This window comes from Macrosteles quadrilineatus, unplaced genomic scaffold, assembly GCF_028750875.1.
Source record: "Macrosteles quadrilineatus isolate MER2022 unplaced genomic scaffold, UCM_ALF_1.0 Scaffold_2__2_contigs__length_208266976, whole genome shotgun sequence".
Classification (NCBI taxonomy): Eukaryota; Metazoa; Arthropoda; class Insecta; order Hemiptera; family Cicadellidae; genus Macrosteles; species Macrosteles quadrilineatus.
In genome coordinates this window covers 70070357-70095452 of record NW_026542595.1, presented here as the reverse complement: position 1 = coordinate 70095452, position 25096 = coordinate 70070357, and the positions used below count along the sequence as shown (strand labels likewise).

The following is a 25096-nucleotide window of genomic DNA, read 5'->3' as shown; positions in this document are numbered from 1 at the left end:
GTTGTAGAATGTCTTCTGCTTGGTCACTGCTAGGCCTGCCACATTCATTTTCATAAAAAGTCAAATTAGAGAATGGCTCATCATTGATTTCCTTACCCACCACTACACCTGCATTCAAACCATTGCTAATGTGTGTTAAATTATTATGATAAGTACTTGTCTTAAGTGGTGTGGAGTGCAACTGCTCAGAAGGCAGTTCAATAATTTCACAGTTTTTTTCTTGATCGTCAAAGCAATAACTGTGTTCAGTATCTGTTTGATTGGTAAATAAACCTAATTCTTCTGAATTATTGGCATCAACTGTAGGGATAGACTCATCAAAAAAAGTTCTTGGCAAATCTAGTGATGTGTCATTAAACGACGATGAAAATATGTTACCTGGTGACTCCAAGTTAACAGGTACTAACTCTGTAAGATCCACATCCTTTGGGAGTAGCGGATCTGTAGGCCTACTTATAATGTCTGAGCTTGAAGACGAACAGCTACCATTAGTTTGTATACACTCCAATATCGGTACTTGAGAAGATAGGTTGCGATTCTCTTCAGTCAGGAAACATGTATCTTCTTTCTGAAACAACAAAATTAAAGTTTCATGCAAATAGGGGTTCGGTTTCATAAGCAGTTCAAGTAACTTGCATTTAATTTTATCAATATTTTTTATTTCGATAGGCTTACTAGGCCTACCAATATGTTACAGTTGATATAACGGTTGTGATAGGTTTTCCAGCAATAACCTAACCTATAATCGCTGCAGCATATTGTGTAAGTTGGCACTCGCAAAGCAACAACATTTCACCGCTGGAGGTTGCTCTCAAACTTGTAAACCTACTTGTAGGGAAAATGTCGGTACTTTCCTGTTAAAGGGAACATTCATTATTATCGATGATTTTTTCTCGATATATCGATATTAACAAATTGAGAAACATATCAGCTGGAGCTGACAACTACGATAAATATTGTTCAGTACAGTATCAACAAACGATAATGAAATGAAAATGTTATAAAAAAATAACCTAACATAACTAACCAAACTTGCTGTGTAACATTTAAAAACTCCGTTTTTAACAGCAAGTTTGTTTGGTTATGTTAGGTTAGCTTAGAACAGTTTCATTTCTTAATCCATATAATAGACTATTTTAGCCTAAACAAGATCAGTTGTCAATTTGTTTAACGGATCGGAAAACAAAAATATCGATATATAGCGAAAAAATCATCGATAATAATGAATGTTCCCTTTAACAGGAAAGTACCAAAATGTCAAAATAAAATATTTATAAAAATACCAAGGCTATAATTATAAAATACTTTAACCCCATTCGGTTATAATATCAATAGTATCAAAGTAAAAAAGTATTGATACATATTACTCAAACTGTTTGTGAAACAAACCCCGAAAATAGGCTTTGGCTTAGGTTAAGGTTGTAGGCTATTTTTCCTTTCAAACATTAATCCGTTACATAGGCCTAGTTTAGTCATCAAGCATTACTAACATTTCATTAAAGGTACAAGTTATAAAAGAAGTCTATTATAAGTTGTTTTAAAGAAGTTTACATACGAAAGAAACTTGTGATTTCTTACCTTTAGAGCTTGAGATTCAGTTGAAATCCTTGTTGCATTTGCAATAATTTTCTTCGTTCTTGTTTTCAAACTATCCATAATTAAATTACAGAGAACAAAATAACAAATAATGGCAACACTCTCATCACAATTATACGCTTACAACAAAACTAGGTTAGTGGTACACAACACATACAGCTGATGTAGTTTGTTTTGTTATGATTGTGAACAGATGTAAACCAGTCATGCCACCTAATGCGTTTGGCATCACAAGACCAAAGACCAGTAAAAGGCGCTTGGTCTACTGTTGCAAAACTAAATATGGGATTATGGCTTTTGGTTTTGTTATGCAAAACAGAAAATCAAACATTACTAAAGTGGCACTTAAGTTTTCCAAATATTTCATGGCAACCGTTGCTAGGACAAGGATGGTGATTTTTTTGTAGGTTAGTTGCATTGTTTCTCAATAGAATGCGCAGGAATACTGAATTTTTAAAATTGGCGCTTGGTATAGTGATGCATAACACCGTCCAATTGTGCATCAGAAACAGCTGATTTAAATATTAGATGATTGTTGAATGCTGAAATATTGCCAACAAACTGAAAGATCTTTAGGTGCTGGGAATTTCCCTCTTTGTTATTGAACACAGTGTAAGTTGTACTACGCAAACCCTTTATCAAATTATCAACCCCAACACTACATGTTGCAGGGCAGATTTCTGGAGGGAGCTTTCTGGTTCGCAGTGTTGCTAAATTTGAAGCACATTTTCATGTATGTTGCTCCAGCCTATGGGGTGTATTTGCTGCGTAACTACTGCTTCGTCTCTACGCCACAGACTCACTCAGGCAGTGGTGAACCTGTCAGATGGAGGTCCTTCTCTCCTTCACGCTTTGCCAAGCTTGCTGCCATCGTAGCAATTGTTTTTCTCATCTCTTTCGGCCCATTTATTGCCATGGGACAGCTTGGCCAGGTAATTTTTAATTCTACTTTAAATTTTTTTTTTTTTACTTATTTATGTGACTTTGTAACCCTTTTAAATGTTTTTAACTACAGTAGATATATTTAGTATCAAACTTTCAAGCTTTTCTGATGCGCCATTAAGGGTTGAGAAAATTGATTATCTTTGAAAAAGTAACATAAAATTGTGCAACCTAATGGTAATTTTAAATAGAGAATTTGTTTGTTTTTACAATTTCAATTATTTAATTGAGTGTTCTTGTAAATCTCTGATTTTTCCAACCTACAATGGCAAAGATGTATTAAGAAATCCAGCACTACTATTATATATACTATAATTCAATTTTGTAACCAAACTAGTTTTGCTGTGATCACAGACTTTGTCTGGTTGGAAAAGACGTCACAGTGACACAAGTAACAAAACATCTAATAACCATATACAAATATTGAAATATTTGACTGTCACTTTTACCATTTTAAGGTAAGCCTGCTTCCCAAAAAAAATCCAGGCTCTGGAGTTCTATGTTTTTATTTTTGCTAAGGCTTAGTAAAAGTTTGTGTATGTTGCAGGTTTTGTCTCGTTTGTTCCCATTCAAAAGAGGTCTCAGCCATGCCTATTGGGCACCGAACTTGTGGGCTCTCTACAATATGGCTGACAAATTGCTTACTGTTGTAGGTATGGTTTTACCAAATTCACGTTTTTTTACCAAGGTGTTTTAAGCAATAAAAATTGATTAGGCCTATTTAGTTTCATTTTATGGTTAGCTAGCATTGGACCACACCTGTAATTTAGAACCCTTTCAACCTCTTCGTTTAACTTTTAGTAATTATATTGCCATATACATGCCTGGGCTGAGTTTAAGATTTTTGCATTATTAGATATTTAATAGAAAAATATATTTTATGTAATACTAGCTGTGTACCCGTTCTACGCACGGGGATCTTATAATATTCAGTTGAAACCTTCTTATATAAAGAACAGCAGTTGGTTTGCATATTTTAAGATATGCTGGCCAAACTATTATACATAGCTTCATTTTATGTTGTTTTTTGTTGTTCCGGATCGGTATGACAATCAATAAAAGGTTAAATTACCTCTGTGTCTGCCGGTCGATCCTATAACGGTAGGCTTACTTTTATTTTTACTATCTGATCTCGTTTGCATGGCTCAATCACGTCCTGGTTGAAGTTCGTTCGCTACGCTCACTCACCTGTATGTTGGAGCTCGTTCGCTGCGCTCACTTTCCTTCAGGTTAGCTCGTTCGCTACGCTCACTTGCCTTCAGGTTAGCTCGTTCGCTACGCTCACTCGCCTCCAGGTTGCAAATTAGCTGTTGTCATAAATGTAAAAGAAATAATAGTGCTAGTGCTGCACCCTGTTGGTAATCCTTGTAACTTTAATGCTATTGAACATCACAGAACAGAACCAACTTGTTTAATTGAAACAGCTGTTAAGATTCAATAATTTCATTTCTCATAAGGTTAACATGGGCTTCCAGAAATTCCACGTCAAAAATCGACAAAAACTTGATTTTCAAGGGTTTACTGTTAAATATCTAACTGTCTCATATTCGATGAAATACGTCTAAAACCATCTCATATATGTATAGTATTTGGAAAATAAGTTTCAGGCGGGACAGTGCTATAGTTATTGAGGAGTAGTTGTAATAAAGTGCGTATTTTAGCGTTACCAAGAGAATGACAGATAGACAGACAGACAGACAGACAGAAATTGAGATAAGGTTTGATTCGGTTTCTCTGACCTATGAAATGTAAAAATAACCAAAAAGTTCATTATTCTAAGCAATGTACAGACAAAACTCTAATTTTATTTATATAGATTTGGAATATGGTAGTTTTTTTAAACTTTATTTTTCATGCTGAAAGTGTCTAAACAGTTAAAACAGATAATTTTTTCATATCAATAATTATTATGAATAATATGAATAGGTACTTTGTGAATAATATACGGTAAATCTTGAAATTGACAGTTACGAAGTTTGGTGGAATTATTTTTAGGCTAGGTCCATTTAATAAAAACAAGCATAACTTTGTTCATAAGTATTATTACAGGTAAATAAATACAAAACACTTACATTTTAGTAGTGTAGAAGGATGTGAAACTCCTTCATGCACGGATGAATGCACGGGGGCACACACATGTAGTGTAGGTGTCTTGACTCTTCTTGGGTCTCCTCTTGGCCTTTGGATTTTTTCAGTGGGTGGAATGGGTTCCAAAAATGCTTGGCGTTCAGTTGAAGTCTGGCCAAGCGATGGCCTCCCACCTTTGAGACTATGCTTCATCACATAGTGTTGCAGAATCTCTTTATCTATATACTTATATAATACGCAAGCAGGTTTTTTGTGACAATTACTCCTCCGAAACTACTGAACCGATTAACACGTTTTTGGTCTCGTTGGAAAGAGCGTAACGTGATGTTGTGCAGGAATCTTTCTATTTAGGGAAATAATTAGAGAGTGAGGCCCTGGGGCCCTTTAAAGTTTCACCCTCTGCTCTTCGAACTGTCAAATTTAACACGTTGAATGCTCAAAAAATAAGTATATACCATCACCGGTGGCTAAAAATATTTTATGTCAAAATCACTTACCAAATGGTGTTGTGAGTCTGGTTCGGGGTCGCTGTCATAAAAAAAACGAAGTTTCCGATCGTCCCGTGACGTCATCAATACCGCCGCTTTTTGTCGGCGTGCGCCACCAGGGTGCGACGCTCCGGGGAATTGCACAATAATCCGGATTTCTTGGCATAGTTTGTCAGTTTATGTATCAACATCACTATTTTTTTCACTTTTTCACAGTTTTCGGTCGTCCTAAGACGTCATCACTTCCGCAGCTTTTTGTCGGCTCCGGAGAAATTGCACAATAATCCTGATTTCTTCGCATAGTTTGTCAGTTTATCTATAAACATCACTATTTTTTCACTTTTTAACTTTTTTATTTTTTTTAGTTTTCACAATGTTTTTTTTTATTTTTTTTCACTATTACTAAATATTTACAAATAATTACAGAGTCTCTGTTTTGACTTTACATGGAGTCGTGGTACTTGTCAAAGCACCGAATAGGGCATAAGCCTGGTTCATCAGGACAAGCTGGGCAGAAATACACTACATCCAATCTCTTGCCCTCCTTAGAACACACCCTGCATTGTTTCTTTTTGCGTTTTCCAGCAACGTCAAGCGGTACCTTCGATAGTATGTGGTTCGGTCTCTTCTTGGTGCTGATACTAGCTGGCGATTCGATACTGGCCGGTAGAAGGTATTTGATGACCATGTGCCTGTAATCATACAGCTTCATTTTGTTGTCAATGTACGCAAGGTTATACATTGACCAGGCATTCACCATCATCACTTGCAATACATGCACGTACACCTTCTTGTACCAGCGTATTGTCTTTCTTTCGCAGGGATAGTACGACATCATCTGTCAACTTCCTTCATGTGTCCGTTACACTGTATAACTGGTACCGGCTTCTCCCGTAGTTCACCACGCTTGTTCCTGCTGTTCTCATAGTGTTCTCAAATTCTGTGCTCATGTAAAGAACGTTTCTCTTGTCCTTCCACTTGGCTATGAGAACACCTTCTGCGTATCTCGCTACAGTTTCTCCTTTCTTCAGTCTAGCCGAGGTTACCTCCTGAGGTAAGTACTTCCGGTTTTTGCGCAACGTACCAGTCACGTACGTTTGCATGGACAACAATTTGGCAGCTAACGGGAACCCATTGTAAAAATTATCCATGTAAAGGGAATGGCCCTTCTGTAAAAAGGGGGTCATCAGTTGCATGACAACTTTTGATGCGTGTCCTGGCCCACTAGTACTGTCGCCCTTGCCTGCATAGATCTTCATTTTGACAGTAAGGCCATGAGGTTCATTGAGGCAGTAAAACTTGATACCGTACTTGTGACGTTTATGTTTTATGTACTGCCGGAACACAAGTCGTCCCCGCCATAGTACCATTGCCTCATCAATTGTTAGTTCTCAACAGGGGTAGTACAACTTTGCCATTTGATTATTGAAATAGTCAATAACATCTTGAACTTTAGCTAGACGGTTGTCTGACTGATCGTCTCTATTGGTGCTGAAATGTAGGCATCGAAAGATTAGCATAAATCTATCCCTACTCATGTACTTGCAGAAGAAAGATATGTTATACATGTCGTCAGTTCGCCAATAATCTTCCAGACGGCTTAGCTTAATATGGCCAGTGTGAAACAATAAGCCAATGAACACCTTCAATTCAGGCACAGTTAGATCTTTCCATCTGTGAATACGTGACTGTGGCATAGTAGTATTGCCGCAAAAAAATTCAAGGGCATACTTGTTCGTTTCGCGAACAATCATTTCTAAAAACACATCGTCCCGCAACATTGAAAAGAATTCAGATGGTTGATTTGCATTAGGTATAGGCACGCGAAAACCTTCGTTACCAGTGAAAGGGATATGTTGCAAACCTGCAGTTTGGGGGAGCCACGTGGGCTGGTTGGCAGCCGTGATGTCATCCTCGACGTCAAGGTCAACCTCACTTTCCGCGGAACTCTCATCGCCACTTGTTGCTATGTCCTCCTCACTCAAAAGCTGATCTTCATGAGACGCACTAGCCATTATTGTACAACACAAATCACCTAAGGGTTCACAGTAACTCACTTTGACGTAATACTAACGATAATAATAAAAAAGTCACGGAATCCGGGAAAGGCACTAACTGGGCTAAGGTCGGTACGTACACAGGTGGCTAACGCAATAGCACCCTACTCCGACCACGGCTAAGCTCACACTGACTCAATGTATTTCAGGTGGTCTGACGCCGACTGTTGTCAGCATGCGCCACCTGGGAGCGCTGGCGACGCCGACTAAAATCGGTGCGCGCAGTCAACGTGTTAAGTATTTACAGCTGACTTAAATTAATTGATATATTTTAACATTCTTTCAAAATGTAAACATGGCAAATTTCAAAGCCAATGGGGCGTAGCCCAAGGGAAATATGAAAATTAAATTATATAATATTGCATTGTCATCCATTTGTGAGCTATGTTACAAATTTCAAGTCTCTAGCTCATCGGGAACTTTGTTTAAAATTTATATTAAAATTTGTAGGAAAGCGAGCTAATTTAATAACAAGCCCATGGGGTGTAGCCCAAGGGAAATATGAAAATTAAATGATATAATATTGCATTGTCATCGATTTGTGAGCTATGTTTCATGTGTCAAGTCTCTAGCTCATCGGGAAGTTAGTATAGTTGATTGCAAAATTTGTACCGGACAAGAAAGCGAGCTAATAAAAACGTTTTTATAAAATCAAATCTATTTACAAGTCAAAACTCACAAAAATTATTAAATTCAAAATATATCCTACAAGTTGTCAAAATGAAAAATGAAAATATATTTACAAGACAAAACTGACAAAGATTATGAGAGTCTAAAACCAGATAGGCCTACTACAAATAGGCTAGTCAAAAATAAAAATATCAAATATATTTACATGTCAAAATTGACAAAGATTATGAAATTTAAAACAGATCCTAGTCAAAAAAATGTAGGGTAGCCTATTTACAATTCAGAATTGTCGAAGAGTATGATTGTTTTTAATGCAGGGGCTGATGCAGAGTGGGACATCGGCGCATGGAACGCACATGTAATATGTGTCTGTCCTCTTTGAATGCCTCCTCTTTGTGTAACGACACACATGACATTTCCTCCGGGGCCGTGGGTTGCTAGGGATGGCAGGAATTGGCTCTAGAAAATGTCGCTGAGTCAGGCGCAGCTAGGTGTTTCACCGGGAGAAGGTCGACCGCCAAGGGGTGGGTTCCCGCAGGGCAGTAGATTTCCAATATGCCCCTTATCAATTCTTTTCTGAAATCTGACAGGTGGGAATTCCTTCCAGTCTTCATTTTCTTTAGAATATGGGAATTCCTAATGGCTACGTCGAGAAGATGGAAAAATAGCTTCTTATACCATTTGATGGATTTCCTGCCTGTCACATTGAACGATAACTCTATATCACCTATGTCAACTGCTCCCATATTAGCATTATAGTCTAAAATGCTCTTCGGATTTTTAATTTTCTGTCCGGTTTCCCAGTTAGTTTTGCCACTTTCCGCAATTTCAGACTGGTGCATGGTCGTCAACATCCTGACCTCCCTCTTATCCTGCCATCTCTCATACATCATTTTGTCCGTATGGTGAACATCGACATCATCTACTTGTGGTATCCGCGGTAGCTTTTTGGCCAAGCCCTGCCTGTCTGGCAGCACGGTTCATAACATGTTTACATTGTGCTTAAAAAGCTCCATTGCTAGATACGAACTTACATACCAATTGTCTATTTAAACTTTGTGGCTTAAGCCAAAGAAGGGTTCTAAAAGGGTTAGGACCACTTGTCCCGTGATACCTATGCCCTCTAATCCGGAGAAACCTAGATTTGTCTCTGCTCCAACATATGGCTAAATGTGAAGCACTAAGCTCGTGTCACAGTCCTATAGGACGAATAGTTTGATGCCAAACCTGATTGTCCTTTTTTTTGGGTATATTCTGTCTGAAAGATAGTTTACCTTTAAGTATAAAAACAAAGCCTCTTCAATGGCAAGTTTTTCAAACGGTGTGATTTTATCGGTCATTTGTTTGTTCAGGGAGTACAGAATGGGGTTTATCTTATGTAATCTGCCAAGAAGTCTAGGGTTAGGGACAACCGAATTGTTGAAATGCAGCATTCAAAGTATGGCTTGAAATCTATTCCTGCTCATAATATCCCTGAAGATTTTGGTTTCAATTAATTTATCAGTGGACCAAAATTTCATTTTTCCTGACATGTGACATTAGAACACACAATGCCAAAAAACATAGCATTTCATGTTCATTGACTGGTTTCCATGTATTTAGTTCATTTAGAGAAACGTTTTCTAGGTGAGAAACCACTTCATTGAAATACAGATTCGTTTGTTCTACAATGTGGGAAACCAAGATCGAGTGGGAACATTTTGAAGAAAAACTTCAAATTACTTGAAGTTTCGGTCAAATCCACATTAGGATTTATTCCACTATTGGAGTTGTCAAAATCAAATATTTGAGGGGTAAAATCCATGTCATGAATCCAAGGAAAGGTTGCTGCTTTTGGTTTTTGAACCCTCCTCCTTTTCGTAGGCCTAGGTCTTGGGTCATTACTTGTATCAACAACAATAGGCCTACCAGTATTTGAAGCATCACCACTAGGCCCAGGAATTACAACAATTAATTGGGGTTTGTATATTGTCTGTAAGATCGGTAATGGTGGTTTCAGCAGTGGTGGTGAATCTGCTCGTGTATTGTCAAAAATATCTTGTGGCGAATCTGCTTGTGTTTCATCAAAAACGTCTTGTAACACTAAAACGTCATCGTCACTCATCCTCAAGTCATCTTCACCAATGTCAAAACCCACTCCCGAGACATCACTAAGATTTTCATTGTCTAAATATTCACTCATTTCTTTGTCACGAAGTGATCGCGATGTACCCGAACCACTCGCCATTGTAAATAAACAAACATACAATACGAGTACTACAAACACAGCTGCTGTTTATCGATCGCTGCAGGGATGCCGTTACAGTTAGCGCAAAACGAAATATACCACTCGAAAGGCCAGATTTCCCTGAACAGAACGGTATCAAACACAATATACTTCTTCTTACATCGATGTAGAAAGCGCGGCAAATCTAAACTGCACCACGGACACGGCGGCGCGTCGCTGGGCTGGTAACGGGGCTAGTGCACGGACGCGTCGATGGGATTCAACAGGTTAAGGGATTAGAGGTCATTCATTATATTATTCTTAAGGGTGTCAAACATTTTAGGAATAATATTCCTAGAAGAAGTTGACCTAGAAGGAACTTTGCATCATGTACTTGTTCATTTGAACAATCCCCAAAAATCACTTTTCTCCACAATTGAATATGAGTGGAGTCCACATACGATGAATTTTCCAATTCGTCTTGTCCATTCTGCACATGTATTTAAGTGTCAGTCGTTTTCAAAGTTTCTTTGTATAAAAACTGTGATGATTTCTAATATCCTTGATATTACAACTTTGATCAGCTGTCCTGGTTACTATGCAATGGCCCAGACATCAAATTCTCAAGAAGAACAAGATGAGGCACAAAATGATGTACAAATAAATGAAAATCCAACCGATGTTATTGAAACAAGTGAAAGTGTACCTAATTTACCATTAACTTCTCAAAGACCATTCAGGGAGAAAAGACTTCCAAAATACCTACAAGATTATGCACACAATTTTAACCAGGGGAGAATGTGATGATTTCTAATATCCTTGATATTACAACTTTGATCAGCTGTCCTGGTTACTATGCAAATTTAACTTGTTTATTTGTGTTGTTCTGTTTTGTTGGTTTTTACTCAAATAAAGCCTTAGAATTTGTAAAAGGTTTATTCATTATTTCAACAAAAACACACATGGCATTTTCTCTGGAGCCGTGGGTTGCTAGGGATGGCAGGAATCGGCTCCTGAAAATGTCACAGAGAGGTGCAGAATTGTTAGACTCTTAGGTTTTTAAATTTTCTCCTGTTTCCCAGTTATTCAAATTCAAAACTTCTTTAGGCTATTTGTTTCATGTACAGCAATACAATAAATAGTGTCACAGTTCCTTAACCCTTCAACGCGGGACTTAATATGGCATGATCGGCCCCTCGTGCGGTACTTATTTTGCAATGCAGGCCCTAATTGTGCAATACTTTGAAAAAAGATCCATTACTCTGGTTGTATGTATCCTAACAACATATTTTTTTTCACTAAATTGTTAAGAAATACATGCACTACAATAAACACACAGGATAACATATTTTTAATTTTAAAAAAATATTTGTAATACTTGTAATATAATGAGATTTTTAAGGTACTTCGGTGGCTGCCGAATAAAACGTTCTAACAAGTTTTATGAGAAAAAAAGCATTATGGTGGTATACATAACTGTATGTTTATTGTAGAGTACTTATTTTTTACCCTAATACCCTATATAGCGAAAGCTTGCATAAATAGGGCGCGATAGGTTTTTGGTAGTCGCAAACTATTTTTGCAACATATGCTAAAAGTTTTATTATTCTATATATGTCATATTAATAGAATTTTTTACCTAACTGGTTTATAATTGCTCTACAAATAACACATACTAAAGTATTTTCCAAATTAACAGTATTTATTTGACAAGCCTACCTGTCAGAAGACAAGTTTGGTGTGATAATCCTTGAAACAGTTGATGAGGCAAAGTCCAGCTTGGCAGTCAGGACACCAGTACACACTATCTTTTCTCACACCATGCTTCCAACACACAACACACCTTTTCTGGGGATATTGTTTCTTTCCTGTTACTGGAATGTTCTCGATGAAGTGTCTTTCGGTAAGCCTGGCAGGCCTAGGTTCCGTGCCTGGCCTTCCATGCACCGGCCTTTGTACCTCTGCCCCATACTTGTGGATCAGATCCTTTATTAGCTGAAGCCTAAAATCCATGTGTTTACCATCTGGGTTTTGAGTTTTCCATATGATATAAGAGCTCAAAACCTATAGGATGTTATAGGATGATATAGGATGATATAGGATGTTGAGAAGGCGCTTGAAAAGTTTTACATACCATTTGAGTCCACGTTTTCGCTCCAACAGAAAACTGTTAAGCATTTGGTCCCTGAGATCCACTCCTCCCATCTGTTTGTTGTATTCATAGACAAGAATAGGTTTCATTTGTTGAACACCTGATTTGTTGGTCCTAGCTTTAATTTCATGATTGTGTAGTGCTTGTCTTTCCATTTTAGAACCATGACGTTGCCACTCCCCCGAAATTTCCCCCTTCTCAAGTTTTACATCCTTTATTTGTTGTGGGACATTTTTCCTAGACAGTTTTAGTGGCCCACATGTATCCGTTTTCCTGTTTTTTAGGAATGCTGATAACTCTGGCGAATTGTACCAATTGTCCATCCATACTACGTGACCTTTGTCTAACAACGGTTCCATCAGTTTGATCACAATAGTTGTAGATTTGTTAGAGTCTGGTGGTACAATAGGACAGGTCACTTGAGAGGTTTTCCCTGTATAAACAAGTAGGGACTATGGGACCAGGGGTTTATGAGGGGTTTTATGGGGTAAAAATTGGTTTTTCCCATTTTTGACCCTAAAAACTTGAAATGTAGCAATTTCTTTCCAAACTATTTTGTAGAGCTTAGAAAAACAAATAATGTCGTATATTGAAGCGTTGTTATGCGCCTAATGGTTACGGAGAAAATTCCAAAAATCTGTAAATTTAAAATTCCCATGTTATTCTTATGGAGAATAAGTAAACTGTTGTAGTTTGCTTGTTTATGAACATATTTTGATCAAATTAGGAAAATGCATTCATTTCATACAAAACTATTACATTTTACAAAAAAAATACCTTTTTACCCTCCCTGTTGCAGCAAACCTAAGTACTCGTTAAAATATTGTTATTTAAATAGGGAATAAATGTGATATTTTTAAGGAGATACTTTAGTGGAAATTCGGTCAGGCAAATGGAAATTTGCTTAGTCTGCAGGTTTGCTGAGGCAGGGGTATTGACTAATTAAAATTTCACAAAGGTTTTGTTTGGTTGTACCTCCATACACACAAACTCCATAAGATATATGGTATTGCAAGTGGGCATGAAAGAAATTTTTTATAACTTTTGAATTACAAAGATAGTACAATCTAAAGACATAAACTCCTGAGTTTATTTATGCTAAAAGATGGTCTGTAAGCAGGTCCCAACTAAAATGGTTATTAATATAAACTCCCAAAAATTTTGTTGTGTCTACCCTTTCTATTAAATTTAAAATCATTCTTGTTTTGGTTTTGTTTTGTAGTGAAATGAATGTAATTAGTCTTCTGCCAGTGTAATATTAGATTATTGGAAGAAAAAAAGTCCCGAAGTTTGCCTAATTCCATGAATGAATTTATTTCCATTTCCAAGCCAGTCTTTGCAGACATAATAAGATTAGAGTCATCTGCATATAGTATAAGTTGATTTTTATGTCTTTAAGTTTACTTAGATAGTTTGGCGTATTATTGATGTAGATAATACATAATAAAAGTCCAAGTATTGACCCTTGTGGTACCCCGTGTTTGATCGGTTGCAAAATTGATTGATATTTTATAACTTGATTTCCTTCTCTTTTTGATATTTCTACATATTGACTCCTATTTTGAAGGTTACTTTCAAACCAATTTAAATATGAGTTGTTGACGCCTATACTACTTAATTTTTCAAATATTATGCCACGGGATATGCTGTCAAAGGCTTAAGATAAATCCAAAAAAAAACCAGGTACTATGTTTTTCTTATCCATGGATTTAATTACTGACTCAATGAAACTGATTAGAGCGGTATTGTCAGATTTGTCCTGTCTAAAACCATAAGACTGGTACCACTTTTGAAATTTTGAGTTGCTCTAGAAAAATCCTGAAATGAACGAAGCGTTGACTAAATGAACTAAAGGCTTGATGAGTGGATCCCTTTCCTGTCCTGTTGATTTTCTCTTGTTCTTGATTTCTTTATAGCTAAAAAGACAAAAATACCTGGAGACAGAGTCACACAACATCCACATTTTGATGCCCCAACGATGTAGATGATTGTTGGGCAGGTATTGCATTATTTGGGAATGACTCTTAGTGCCAACCAGGCTTTCATCAATTGAAATCTCACGATGAGAGGTCTAATAGGTCCTGAAAATCCTGTCAGCATGTTCCATTTAGCACAGGGATCAAAATTTGGATCTCCTGGTGTAGCCAAAGTGCTATTGTCGACTATGTGGAATAATTGCAACAGACACTCAAACCTGTTCCTACTAAACATTTTGCCAAACCAAGGTGTTTGAAGAGATTTTGTCGACCAATAGTTTTAAATAGTCGGCTTTCTTACCAGACCCATGTTCATAATTGTGGCAATGAAGGTCTTCATTTCCGGGTGGGTTACATTTTTCCAATCTCTGGCACGTGAATTTACAGTTAAGTTGTGTATATGCCCATTGATACAGTCGCTGGCATACTGGTTGGTCTTCAGCACAAAATAATTTAGAAGATTTACTGTGAAAAATCAATTAAAGGAGGTCCCTAGAGGCCAAAAACACCATCCGTTCAAATTCATATATATATATATATATGTGTGTGCCCGTTAGCGCGATAACTCGAGCAAAATTGATCCAATTTTGATGAAATTTGGTACAAACATGTAAACCTACATTTATTCGAACGAGTTCGCGATCCAGCATAATCGGACCATGGGAACAGGGGTTTATGGGGGGTTTTATGGGGTAAAAATGGGTTTTTCCCATTTTTGACCCTAAAAACATAAAATTTTTGAATTTCTTTCCCAACCATTTTCTAGAGCTTAAAAAAAGAAATAATTTAGTATATTGAAGCATTGTTGTATGCCTAACGGTCACAAAGAAAATTAAAAAAAAATGCAAATATAAAATTCCCATGTTATTCTTATGGAGAAAATGAAAACTGTTGTAGTTTAGGCCTACTTGTTTATGGATATATGTTGATCAAATTTGGCAAACTTATTTATTTCATCCTATACTATTGTTGTTTGGTCAAAAAACACTGTTTACCTTCCCCGTAGCAGCAAACCTAAGCACTCGTTATATCTAATGTTATTTAAATTGGGAATAAATATGACTTATTTATGGAAGTATTTTAGTAAATATGTAATCAGACAAGTTGAAATTCGCTTAGTCTGCAGGTTTGCTGCGGCGGGGGTATTTACATATATACCAGTTATGTTTCCTATTACCCCACCAATTTGTTTATTTGGGGTAGGCCTACAGTAGACTCTCGCTCATCCGTACTAATTTTCATATATTTCATGTTCACTATTTTTATATGTTTTTTACCATATTCCATCTGTGATAATGTTAGAAATTTTGTTTTTAAGTTAGGCTAGGATTTTTATTACTGTAATTAATTTTCATATATTTCATGTTCACTATTTTGATATGTTTTTTACCATATTCCATCTGTGATACCCTAATGTTAGAAATTTTGTCCCTCTATGTTCATTGTTACACCTGTGATAACCATTAGCCTTTTTAAGAAAGACCCACTATTATTCACTATTATTCATAATTTAAGTTTGTTAAGTTTGCCTATTTAAAAAAAAAATATTTTAAACCTGTTAAATGTTAAACTAAGGGCAGCCTATATTTTGGAATTTTCATGTCAAATTTTATTAATTATAAGTATTGCATCTTATATCTTTTTACAATAATAATGACGATGTCAATTACAATAATGTATTGTTTAAAGACTGAATAAATGACTATTCAATGACTAAAGTGGCGGACGTCCGGTCCGGATGACGAAAAATCCGGACTATGGAGAGTCGAGCAAGTACAGTACTGTATATAGCCGTTTTTTTTTTTCAATTTTGTTCAAGGTCCACAGTATTGATATCCGTGCAAATGCAGTTCCACCGGTAATAATTTTTACAACCGTGTTTTTATCATCCGAGGTAGTCCCGGTCCCGTTTAGCTGGGATAATCGGACTTCCAACAGTACTGTGCCGACAAAAAACAATTGCCGATCCGGACTAGCGGGAGTTCGAACAAGGCCGATCCGGATGAGCGAGAGTCTACTGCAATAAGAAACAGGGCATTATTCAGGATAATACATATAGAGGCTGTATATAATTGAGATAAAACCAAAACAAAGCATTTTATTAAGAGGCTCTATTAAAATATAAAATGTTTACTGAAGAGATTATGAGTAAACACAGTAGTAAAATTAGTAAAAATAACAATTTTTGAGAAAACCCGACTTTCAGTAGGTAAAGTTTTTGAGGGGATCCACTTTAAATATTGATTTTTGTATCTAAAAAATATATGAATACCTTGAAATTTGTATGATATATTATATAGGATGGTTCAAGGTACCTGTGTGATTTTTTCACATTTTTCAACACATAGGCTACATAAATTTATAAATACAAATGTTTCTTATTCCGTTCTACCCTAACATTTATACTTTATGAACTGTGGGGTGTGAGTTTTTTTTTTACATGTTTAATATTTAGTGAACTTAAAATTTATTTTTCATTTTAGCAAAATGTTTGGGGATAAAGGTTGCCAACCAGAGAGCAAGTATGACTGGAGGTTTGGTCCAGGAGTTCCACCACACAATTCTGCCAACTGTGCCACCCTTGGCCACGTTCATCCTTACTTTCATCTCAATAACAGTAAGTTTTACATTAATTTTTATTTTGAGATTTGTACAGACTGGATAAAGTTATAAAGAATATCCACCCAGGTGTTCACATAGTGCGAATTACAAAAATTGTTGTAACTATTCAGAATTGGTTTTGTCAGTTATCAAGTTATAAAGAATATCTACCCAGGTGTTCACACAGTGCAAATTACTAAAATTGTTGCAACTATTCAGGATTGGTTTTGTCAGTTATCAAGCTATAAAGAATATCTACCCAGGTGTTCATATAGTGCAAATTACTAAAATTGTTGCAACTATTCAGGATTGGTTTTGTCAGTTATCAAGTTATAAAGAATATCTACCCAGGTGTTCACACAGTGCAAATTACTAAAATTGTTGCAACTATTCAGGATTGGTTTTGTCAGTGTGCATTTACAGCAACTAATTGGGAATTTTGTCAACATTTTTGGAACATTAAGTGATTCCGATTCCAAATTCAATTATGTTTTATGAATGCATTTAAAATTGTGAAATCAATACATGCTTACCAAGAGCATGTTATCTATATGTAGAATTTAGAATGTCATACACATTTAATACATAATTACAATGTTACAACTATAAAATAATTGTAAAATACTAGCCACGTACTTTAAAAAATCATTAATAGGCCCCTATCCAATTCTTGAGTTTTAATTTCTATACAAACTAACCTTACCTAATAAAACTTCTAGGAGTAGGCTTAGTTAAAACAATAACATAATTAATTGTACAGCTTAAGCAATAGATCAATACTAGTTTAATTGTAAATAACCAGAAAACTGAAAATATGATTTTTACTCTTAACTGCTCTATTTATAAGGATATTAAATCTGTGAAGTTGCTAGGCATATATTTAGACAGCAGATTAAGTTGGGATAGTCACTTAGAGCAATTGTGTAAGAAACTGGCCAGAGTGGTTTGTCTTCTCAGAAAACTAAGACACTGTGTTACTGCAGATATGCTGATTACTGCATACTATGCTTTTTTTCATTCCCATCTACGATATGGTATAACCTTATGGGGCAACTCTTGCAGTGCACAGACTGCTCTTGGATGGCAAAAAAAGGCACTGAGAGCAATCAAGAATAAACCACAAAGACAGTCTTGTAAACCAATATTCAAAGAATTACAAATAATGACTTTGCCTAATCTATATATTTACTGTTGTCTAATAGATGTTAAGGAGTCTTTGAAAAATTTTACAACTAGAAACGAAACTCATCCGTACTATACTAGGAATAACTATCAATTAGATTATAGATATATCAACACCACAGCATCTTTTTGCTCGACAAGGCGTTTCAATGTGTAATATGTAGTGTTCCACCTTGTTGGCTCCTCTTGTACTAATCGGTGTTGTGGAAGGTTGAGAGTCTTCTGCAGGTTCTTCAGCACCTTTGTGTTTTTCGCAGATTATTTTTTAACTCCCCACGACCTTTTTTGCCTTCTTCACAACGTTTGAATGGTTTAAAAAACCATCCTTTACGACAAGTTGTACTGTGTGGGCCCCTTGTATGAGTATCCCTCATATTTGCTGTTGTTAACAGCAGCAGTAATATCTGCCCCATTGCCTCTTGCTGTACCCACCACTTTGTTTTCTATTCCCCAATCTTCAAAAACTTCTTTTAGGAAGTTTGAGATGTTCTCTCCTGTGTGGCTTATTTAAGGAAATGGCACACACTCGAGGCCCTTGTGGACCATTGCTTTTGATTTCGGGCAGACGAAATGACCTGTTACAGCCATAAAATCACAATTCGCCACAGAGGTCCACATGTCTGTGGTTATGGCTACAGGTTTGACATAGATGAGATAATCTTTTATTTTATGTAGCAGGTCATGTAAATCAGCAGGCGTACATGTAAATCAAAATTTTTTGCAAAAATGGTTACATTGTACCGAGGTTCAAAGTGACTTAGCAATCCTAAAAACCCCTTATCCTCTACAATAGATACTGGTTGTAGGTCAAGGCACATCATTTGAGCTATTAAATTGCCAATCTTAACAGCCCTTGGGTCATTTCTAGTAAATTCTTTCTATCATAAAGTTATTGGATTGTTTTTTGCCTTTTAACAGGCAGTGGAATTGATTTAGGATATGTAGCAGGGCTTTTCTTTGTTGGGGGATTGGGTGGATGAGGCACAACTCATGTGGGACTGCAGTAGTCATAAAAGTTGAGTAAAGTAGGCCTAGATGTTCCTAGACTAGTACTAGGCCTACCAGGTTGATCTATATCTTCATCATGATAACCTAGCAGCTGGTAATTTTCCTGTCTTTGTTGTTTTAGGACTCAAAAATTCGAGTGCGTGAAAAGTTCTAATGTGTTTAGACAAGTTATATGTGGTATATGACTTACCACCTCTTGATAAACGCTTTTTGTATATATTAGATAGCAAAAGAGCTTTCTTCATTTTCTTTTGTTAACAAGTCCCACACATCACTTTTCTTCCTTTTAGACAGTAGGAATCTTCATATTGTAGGTGTTTTTCTTTATATAGGATGATAACGATAGTAAATGTCTTTTAAAATCTCTATTTCTTCTACTTGGTGGCGGTTCTATGACTTTCCTATGTTTCCTTGGTTACCAAATCGGTTCTTTCAATGATTGCTCAAGAAATACAGTACCCTGTCAATTCATTTTTCTTTTTTGGTAAAATATATCAAATTGTCCAGGCTTTCTCGATTTTTTACACTGTAATATGTACGAATTTAAATTAAAATAGTAAATATTTAATTTCAACATTGAAAAATAAATAACAGCAATTAAATTATACGGCTGATCAAAATGTAAACAAATTTGTTCTTCATAAGGATAACATGGGAACTTTAAAAGCCACTGGGGCAGAGCTCAAGGGACTTTTTCAAAAATGTAAGGTCAGTTTTCAAATCTATGCGACATGCTCTTTCCAATGACACGTCAATGGATAAAATCGGATTAGTTCAACCGAAAAATTTTGTGTTGGCGTATTAATTATCTATCTATCTATATATTAATAGGCAAGCATGTTTCTTTAAAACCTTTTTTCTCAGCTCGTGTGTATCGTAGGGAAAATCTACGCATACCGTCAGAAAGCTATTTTCCTGTAGGTGTGCAGAATCCCTTTATAAATTAAAATAGGCTCAAAAATAAGCACAAAAAATGAATTTGAAATTTAAAAAAATTAACATGGGTCTTATGGGTTGCTATGGTGATGACAAAATAACAACACAATATAAACAGAAAATCAAAACAAATGGAAGACATTCCAATCACATGTTTTATTTACAGTGTGGGATGAAAATAGAGAAATTTGTACAATACATACTTGGGCGTGCTCTCGTATAGATTAATTTTAATATTAGTAAGATGAAATCTGTATGTTTAAGGTCACTTAAAATGTTATTTATGGCTGTTATGTTCCTTTGATTCATTCTGGACATGACTTTTCATAAGCAACCTTTATTCAACAAGATATTATCCATGTTTTGGATCGTCTTGCACTAAAACAAAAACAACCTATCAACTAATTATATAAACAATATTATTACATCATCAGTAGGATCTGGATCATCAATGTTTAAAGATCCTTCAGATTCCTCATTGGCTGGAGTTTGGAGGTTTTCCTCATTGGAGGATTGGATTTTGCCCTTCTGCCGTTTGGCAATGTCTGCTTTGAAGGCAGCCACGTCCTCATTCACTGCCTTCCAGAAGTCGTACAGAGACTCGTCTCTCAGAAGGAAGACCCCCCCCTCCCCTCCCTCCAGGGTTCGTGTCCCTTGGTTGAATCGCTGTATTTTTTTCCAATCCCAATCTTCATCTCAGAGTATTGAAGGTAGTTTGTAAGGTCCTTCAGTTTGTTCTCGAGGTAGCTTATGCTGTACTGATGATGATGTCGATTTTTATCTACCAAGATCCCATAGTGGACGTTGTCGGGATTTAAATCCATAAGGCCAGTTGCCTAAAAAACCACTTTGGATTGTTTTTGCCGTGAGACACTTGTCCATTACTTTTTTGAGGACAGGGGAAAATGCCTCCATCTTCATCCTTCTCCCGTCGTTCCTTTATTTGTCCACTCCTTTTTCCATCCACTTTTCAAAGGTCGGAAAACTGATACGTCCATCAGATGAAGAAGATGGGTCGAATATGGGTACAGGGCCACAACTTCAATTTGCTTTTCTGAACAAAAGTTTGAAAGGTGGAGGCTTAGATGAGAAGTGTGGCTATCTATAAACAGAACTATAGGGAAGGTGGTTCCAGTGCACGCACACCAACTAAAAAAATACATAACTACATATAGCAGTAAAATACATTACTTATGTATTTCAAAAATGTGGCGCAGGTCATCCATCCAGACTCGCTTTTGGATATTGCCCAATCATCAGGAAATGCCTGGGCAATGGCTGCTGGTATTCGTTCATATGGGTAGAGCACCATTATAGTTGGCGTCAAACGCCTAGCAACGTTGCCGTTGACCAACATGGTCCAACATTCTTTCTCGTTGTTACCCGCGAGCTGAGTGCATGGCAACGCTGGTGGCGCTAAAGCTCTCTCAAAACACTTAATGCTTTTTACCATGCGGTTGGCATTCTGAGTTATAGTAGTATGTTTTCTGTGCCTGTAGTCGCAAATGGATATCTGCGATGGGTGCTCTACCGGGAGTTGTTCTTTGTGACAGGAAGACAGTTAAAATGATTTGATCAACCAGATTCAGACGGAAACCTGTAAAATGCATTTTCTTCTTGGTAATCTTGCGAAAAATGCAGAAGCTATAGACGAGGGCTATATCCATCAAATATAAAAACATTTTCTAGTATGCTTTGATACTGCGCCTCATGATGGGGAACGACACCAGCAGCTGATCTTGGCGATCAAACCCCAACATTCCTTTATTATAATCGATTTCTGCATTAGGCTTCTTGATTTTAACCTCAGTGTCTCTTATGTTTAAAATTTTCGATATCTTCATGTCGATTCCATCATGCATTGATGAAATATATGAACGTCTCTGCAGTCCTTCCACTTCATCGCCAACAAACCTCACCCAGATCGCCTCATTTCTTCTCTAGTTTCTAAAACTGTGCAAAACAAACACAGGGCATGCATTGACTGGATGCTATTGCTGTTCCCATTGCATAACACGCAAAAGAGAGGTAAGCCTATTTCATAATAGTGGTGATGATTACCAATTATCCAGAAACACTACATATCCTTTTTGAAAAAGCGTTGCATGAGGTCCAGTATGACAGAAACATCGACTTTGTCATTCCAACATAGGTTTTGAATACTGAGCAGTAGCCTGAACTTGACTTGTACGTCTTCATTTCTTCCTTTGAAACTGGTTGCCATTGGACTTCTGATTTCAGGGTTTTACTGCTTTCATCAAGGAATTGTTTTTTCAGCAGTGGTTGGTTTCCATGCATAACATTTCGTAGAACTCCTCCCCTAAAAATTCATAAAAACATTCTAGCTCAGTTGGATCATTTCCCAGGCTACGCATAGGGGAGAGTGGGGGAACTGTGCGCACCTAAGCTAAATCTCTTATAAGTCATGTATACTTATAGGTAAATTAAAAAATACGTTTTCTAACCATTCCTAGTATATTCTGGATTCAGAGGATTAAGTTCTAAACTAATCGGTCTAATAAATATTTTTACATACATTAATTAGTACAAGTATGCAAAAGCGCACAGTTCCCCAACTGCTGGGTAACTGTGCGCATGGGGTGGGGTAACTGTGCGCATGAGGTGGGGTAACTGCGCATGGTATGCAGAAATAGGATGTAACTTTGGGTGAGCAGTAATATAAGGTTATCATCAAAGTTTGTTTAATGATATAATAATATTATTACACGTCATTGAAAACGAAATTAGAATGCAGTAGTATTGTTACATTGTTAGGTTACTGTGTTAAAAAACAAACATGAAGGACTCAGTGAAAAAACTAAAACCTAAATTTACAAAAATCACAGATGTAATTCTTAGGGGAGTCTCATCCTGTGCACTCAGCATGGCTCCAACCGGAACAATACACACATCTGTACCACATCTCTTTGTCTTTTCCAATGTCTCCACAGATGGAACAAACGTCAGTTGAAGTCTTGTCTACAGCATTTGGGTCCAAAAAATCATTGACTTCAAAGTCGCTGTCTTCTTGACAAAGGGGCTCGTTTACAGATTCTTCAGAAGACTCGTCATCAACAACTGTTTTGCTTTTAGTTCTACCTTTCTTGCACCTGGAGTTGGATTGAGAAGGCCTTACAAGTTGTTTTCCCTTGGATTTATTAAAACTATTCTCTACATTCAAGTTCAACATTCTGGCTGATTTTTTCACGTCCCTTTCTTTTTTCTTCATTGTATTTATTTTCCTTTTTCTCTCAACTTCTTCAAGTTTTACTTTCATGGGAGTGGCTGTAAGGATTTCTGAATGTTGTTTTTCCCCCTTTTTTTCATTGATGGTGTTAGTATTCTTTGGGAGTGGAGAAAACTCCATAAAACAGTTTTTTGTGTCTTTTGATGTTGAAGGCACAGGGTTTTGTGTGCCAGATGGTACTCCACTTGTAACAATAGGCCTACTAGATTCAGAATTATTGCCTTCATTTGGCCTATCATCTTCTTCCACAGTATTACAGTCTCGACTTTGAGGTTGTAAAGTCTCACAGCTCACAACAGAAATCTCTTGATTATTTGCATAGTTTGATGCTGCAAACTCCTCTGCAGAAAATTTGTTTGGGTTGAACGGATAAATGCCTGCCGATCGAAAGCCAGAGGAGGCATTCTGCATAGTGGCAACTTTCATGAATGCTTTGTTTAGCAGCTCGGCAACATCGTACTCGGTGATTTTTGTGTGGCCAGTTGATGTTAAATAGAAATCATACTCTCTATATAGCATGTTTTTAAGAGGACCGAAGAATGTCAAATCAAGCGGTTGGAGCCTATGAGAGGTGTGGGGAGGCAGAGAAACAACGTGGATGAAGTTTTTCCTACAAAACTCATAAATCTCCAACGAAATATGGCTACTGTGGTTGTCCAAGAGAAGTAAAATTGGATCAGTCTCCGTAGGGTGAGCATGGTCTTTGAAATGATTCAGCCACTTTAAAAACACATCCTCGTTACTCCAGCCGTTTGGAGTGCACGTATAGACAGCTCCAAGGGGTCCATTTCGCTGCAATAACGGTGACATTCTTGCCCTCGGGTACACCATCAGGGGAGGGATGAATTGCCCTGCTGCATTTGCTGCAAATAGAGCGGTGATGTTTCTGCCTCTTTCAGCTGATGTAGCAGCGCCTATCTTCTTTGCCCCCTTGGGTCCCAAAACCTTTGGGCATCTCTTTTGAACGGTGGTAATTCCCGTCTCGTCCTGGTTATAAATTCGATGAGGAGGGAATTGATTTTCCTTTAATTCAGATTCTAAGTTGGAATAAAACAAACCAACTTCTTCTTTGTTAAAAGCACAAATTCTGTTAATGCTAGTGCCTTCAGGTTGTCTTAGTTTTATTTCTGGTTTACGCTTTAGAAATCCGTACAATTAATCCTTGCCTGCAAGGCCCAAATCCTTATTGAAATTATGTTTAATTTCGTTCGATTCTGCATAATTGAATACGAGACGCCTCAATTCCTTTGGCGTGATGCCATAAAACAAATTGCAAAGTGTCAATATGTAGTCCTTGAGCTGGAGTTCAGTTTCCGGATGAAAAAGGGGCCTACGACCAAGAGGTTCAACTTTCACTTGATTTAAGCCCAGTAAAAGCTGTTTCCTTAAGGTCGATTCAGGAATTCCGTAAGTTCTCCCAGCTTCCCGTATTTTTTTTATTTTCTCGGATGTCGTGAAGTGCTTTATTTAGTGTCTCGATAGAATATGATTGTTTTTCTGTCTTCCTGACGTAGTTTCTGGGCATCTGGAAGGAAATAAATGAATGTTACAAGCTTACCATTGCATCACATGAGGGGGAATTGTGCGCACCGCTGCGCACAGTTACCCGAAACAGTCGCGAAATTCAGTTTTGGACATATAAAGGAAAATATCGCGTATACCGGGGTTTCAGACACACCTACGTATTCATAAAGACTTAAAGATTAATAATAACTATGATTTAGTAAGTTAAAGATTAATGCAAAGGCTTACCTTCTTATTTCATGGGCGACAAATATAACAACATAACCTATACCGTGCTGTCACTGGCTGTTGTAATGGCGGCGTGGTGAGCGGGAATATCAGTTCCTACTCCCTCCGCTAGGTTTCAGCACCGACTGGAGCACGCTACGATTTTTTGAAATTTGAAAAAAAAGTGGTGCGCCCAATTACCCGCTGCGCACAGTTCCCCCACTCTCCCCTATTACAAGGATTTACACCAGGTGTG

General features: G+C 37.0%; 1 protein-coding gene across 1 annotated transcript in view; it reads left to right on the top strand.

The window, feature by feature from the left end:
• The window catches only part of LOC128985555 (probable dolichyl pyrophosphate Glc1Man9GlcNAc2 alpha-1,3-glucosyltransferase), a 76107-nt gene that overhangs the window by 39729 nt on the left and 11282 nt on the right, over positions 1 to 25096 (top strand). The window contains exons 4-6 of the mRNA XM_054405154.1: positions 2268 to 2528; positions 3086 to 3191; positions 16619 to 16752. Of these exons, the coding sequence (XP_054261129.1) occupies positions 2268 to 2528; positions 3086 to 3191; positions 16619 to 16752 (501 nt within the window). The remainder of the gene's footprint in view (positions 1 to 2267; positions 2529 to 3085; positions 3192 to 16618; positions 16753 to 25096) is intronic.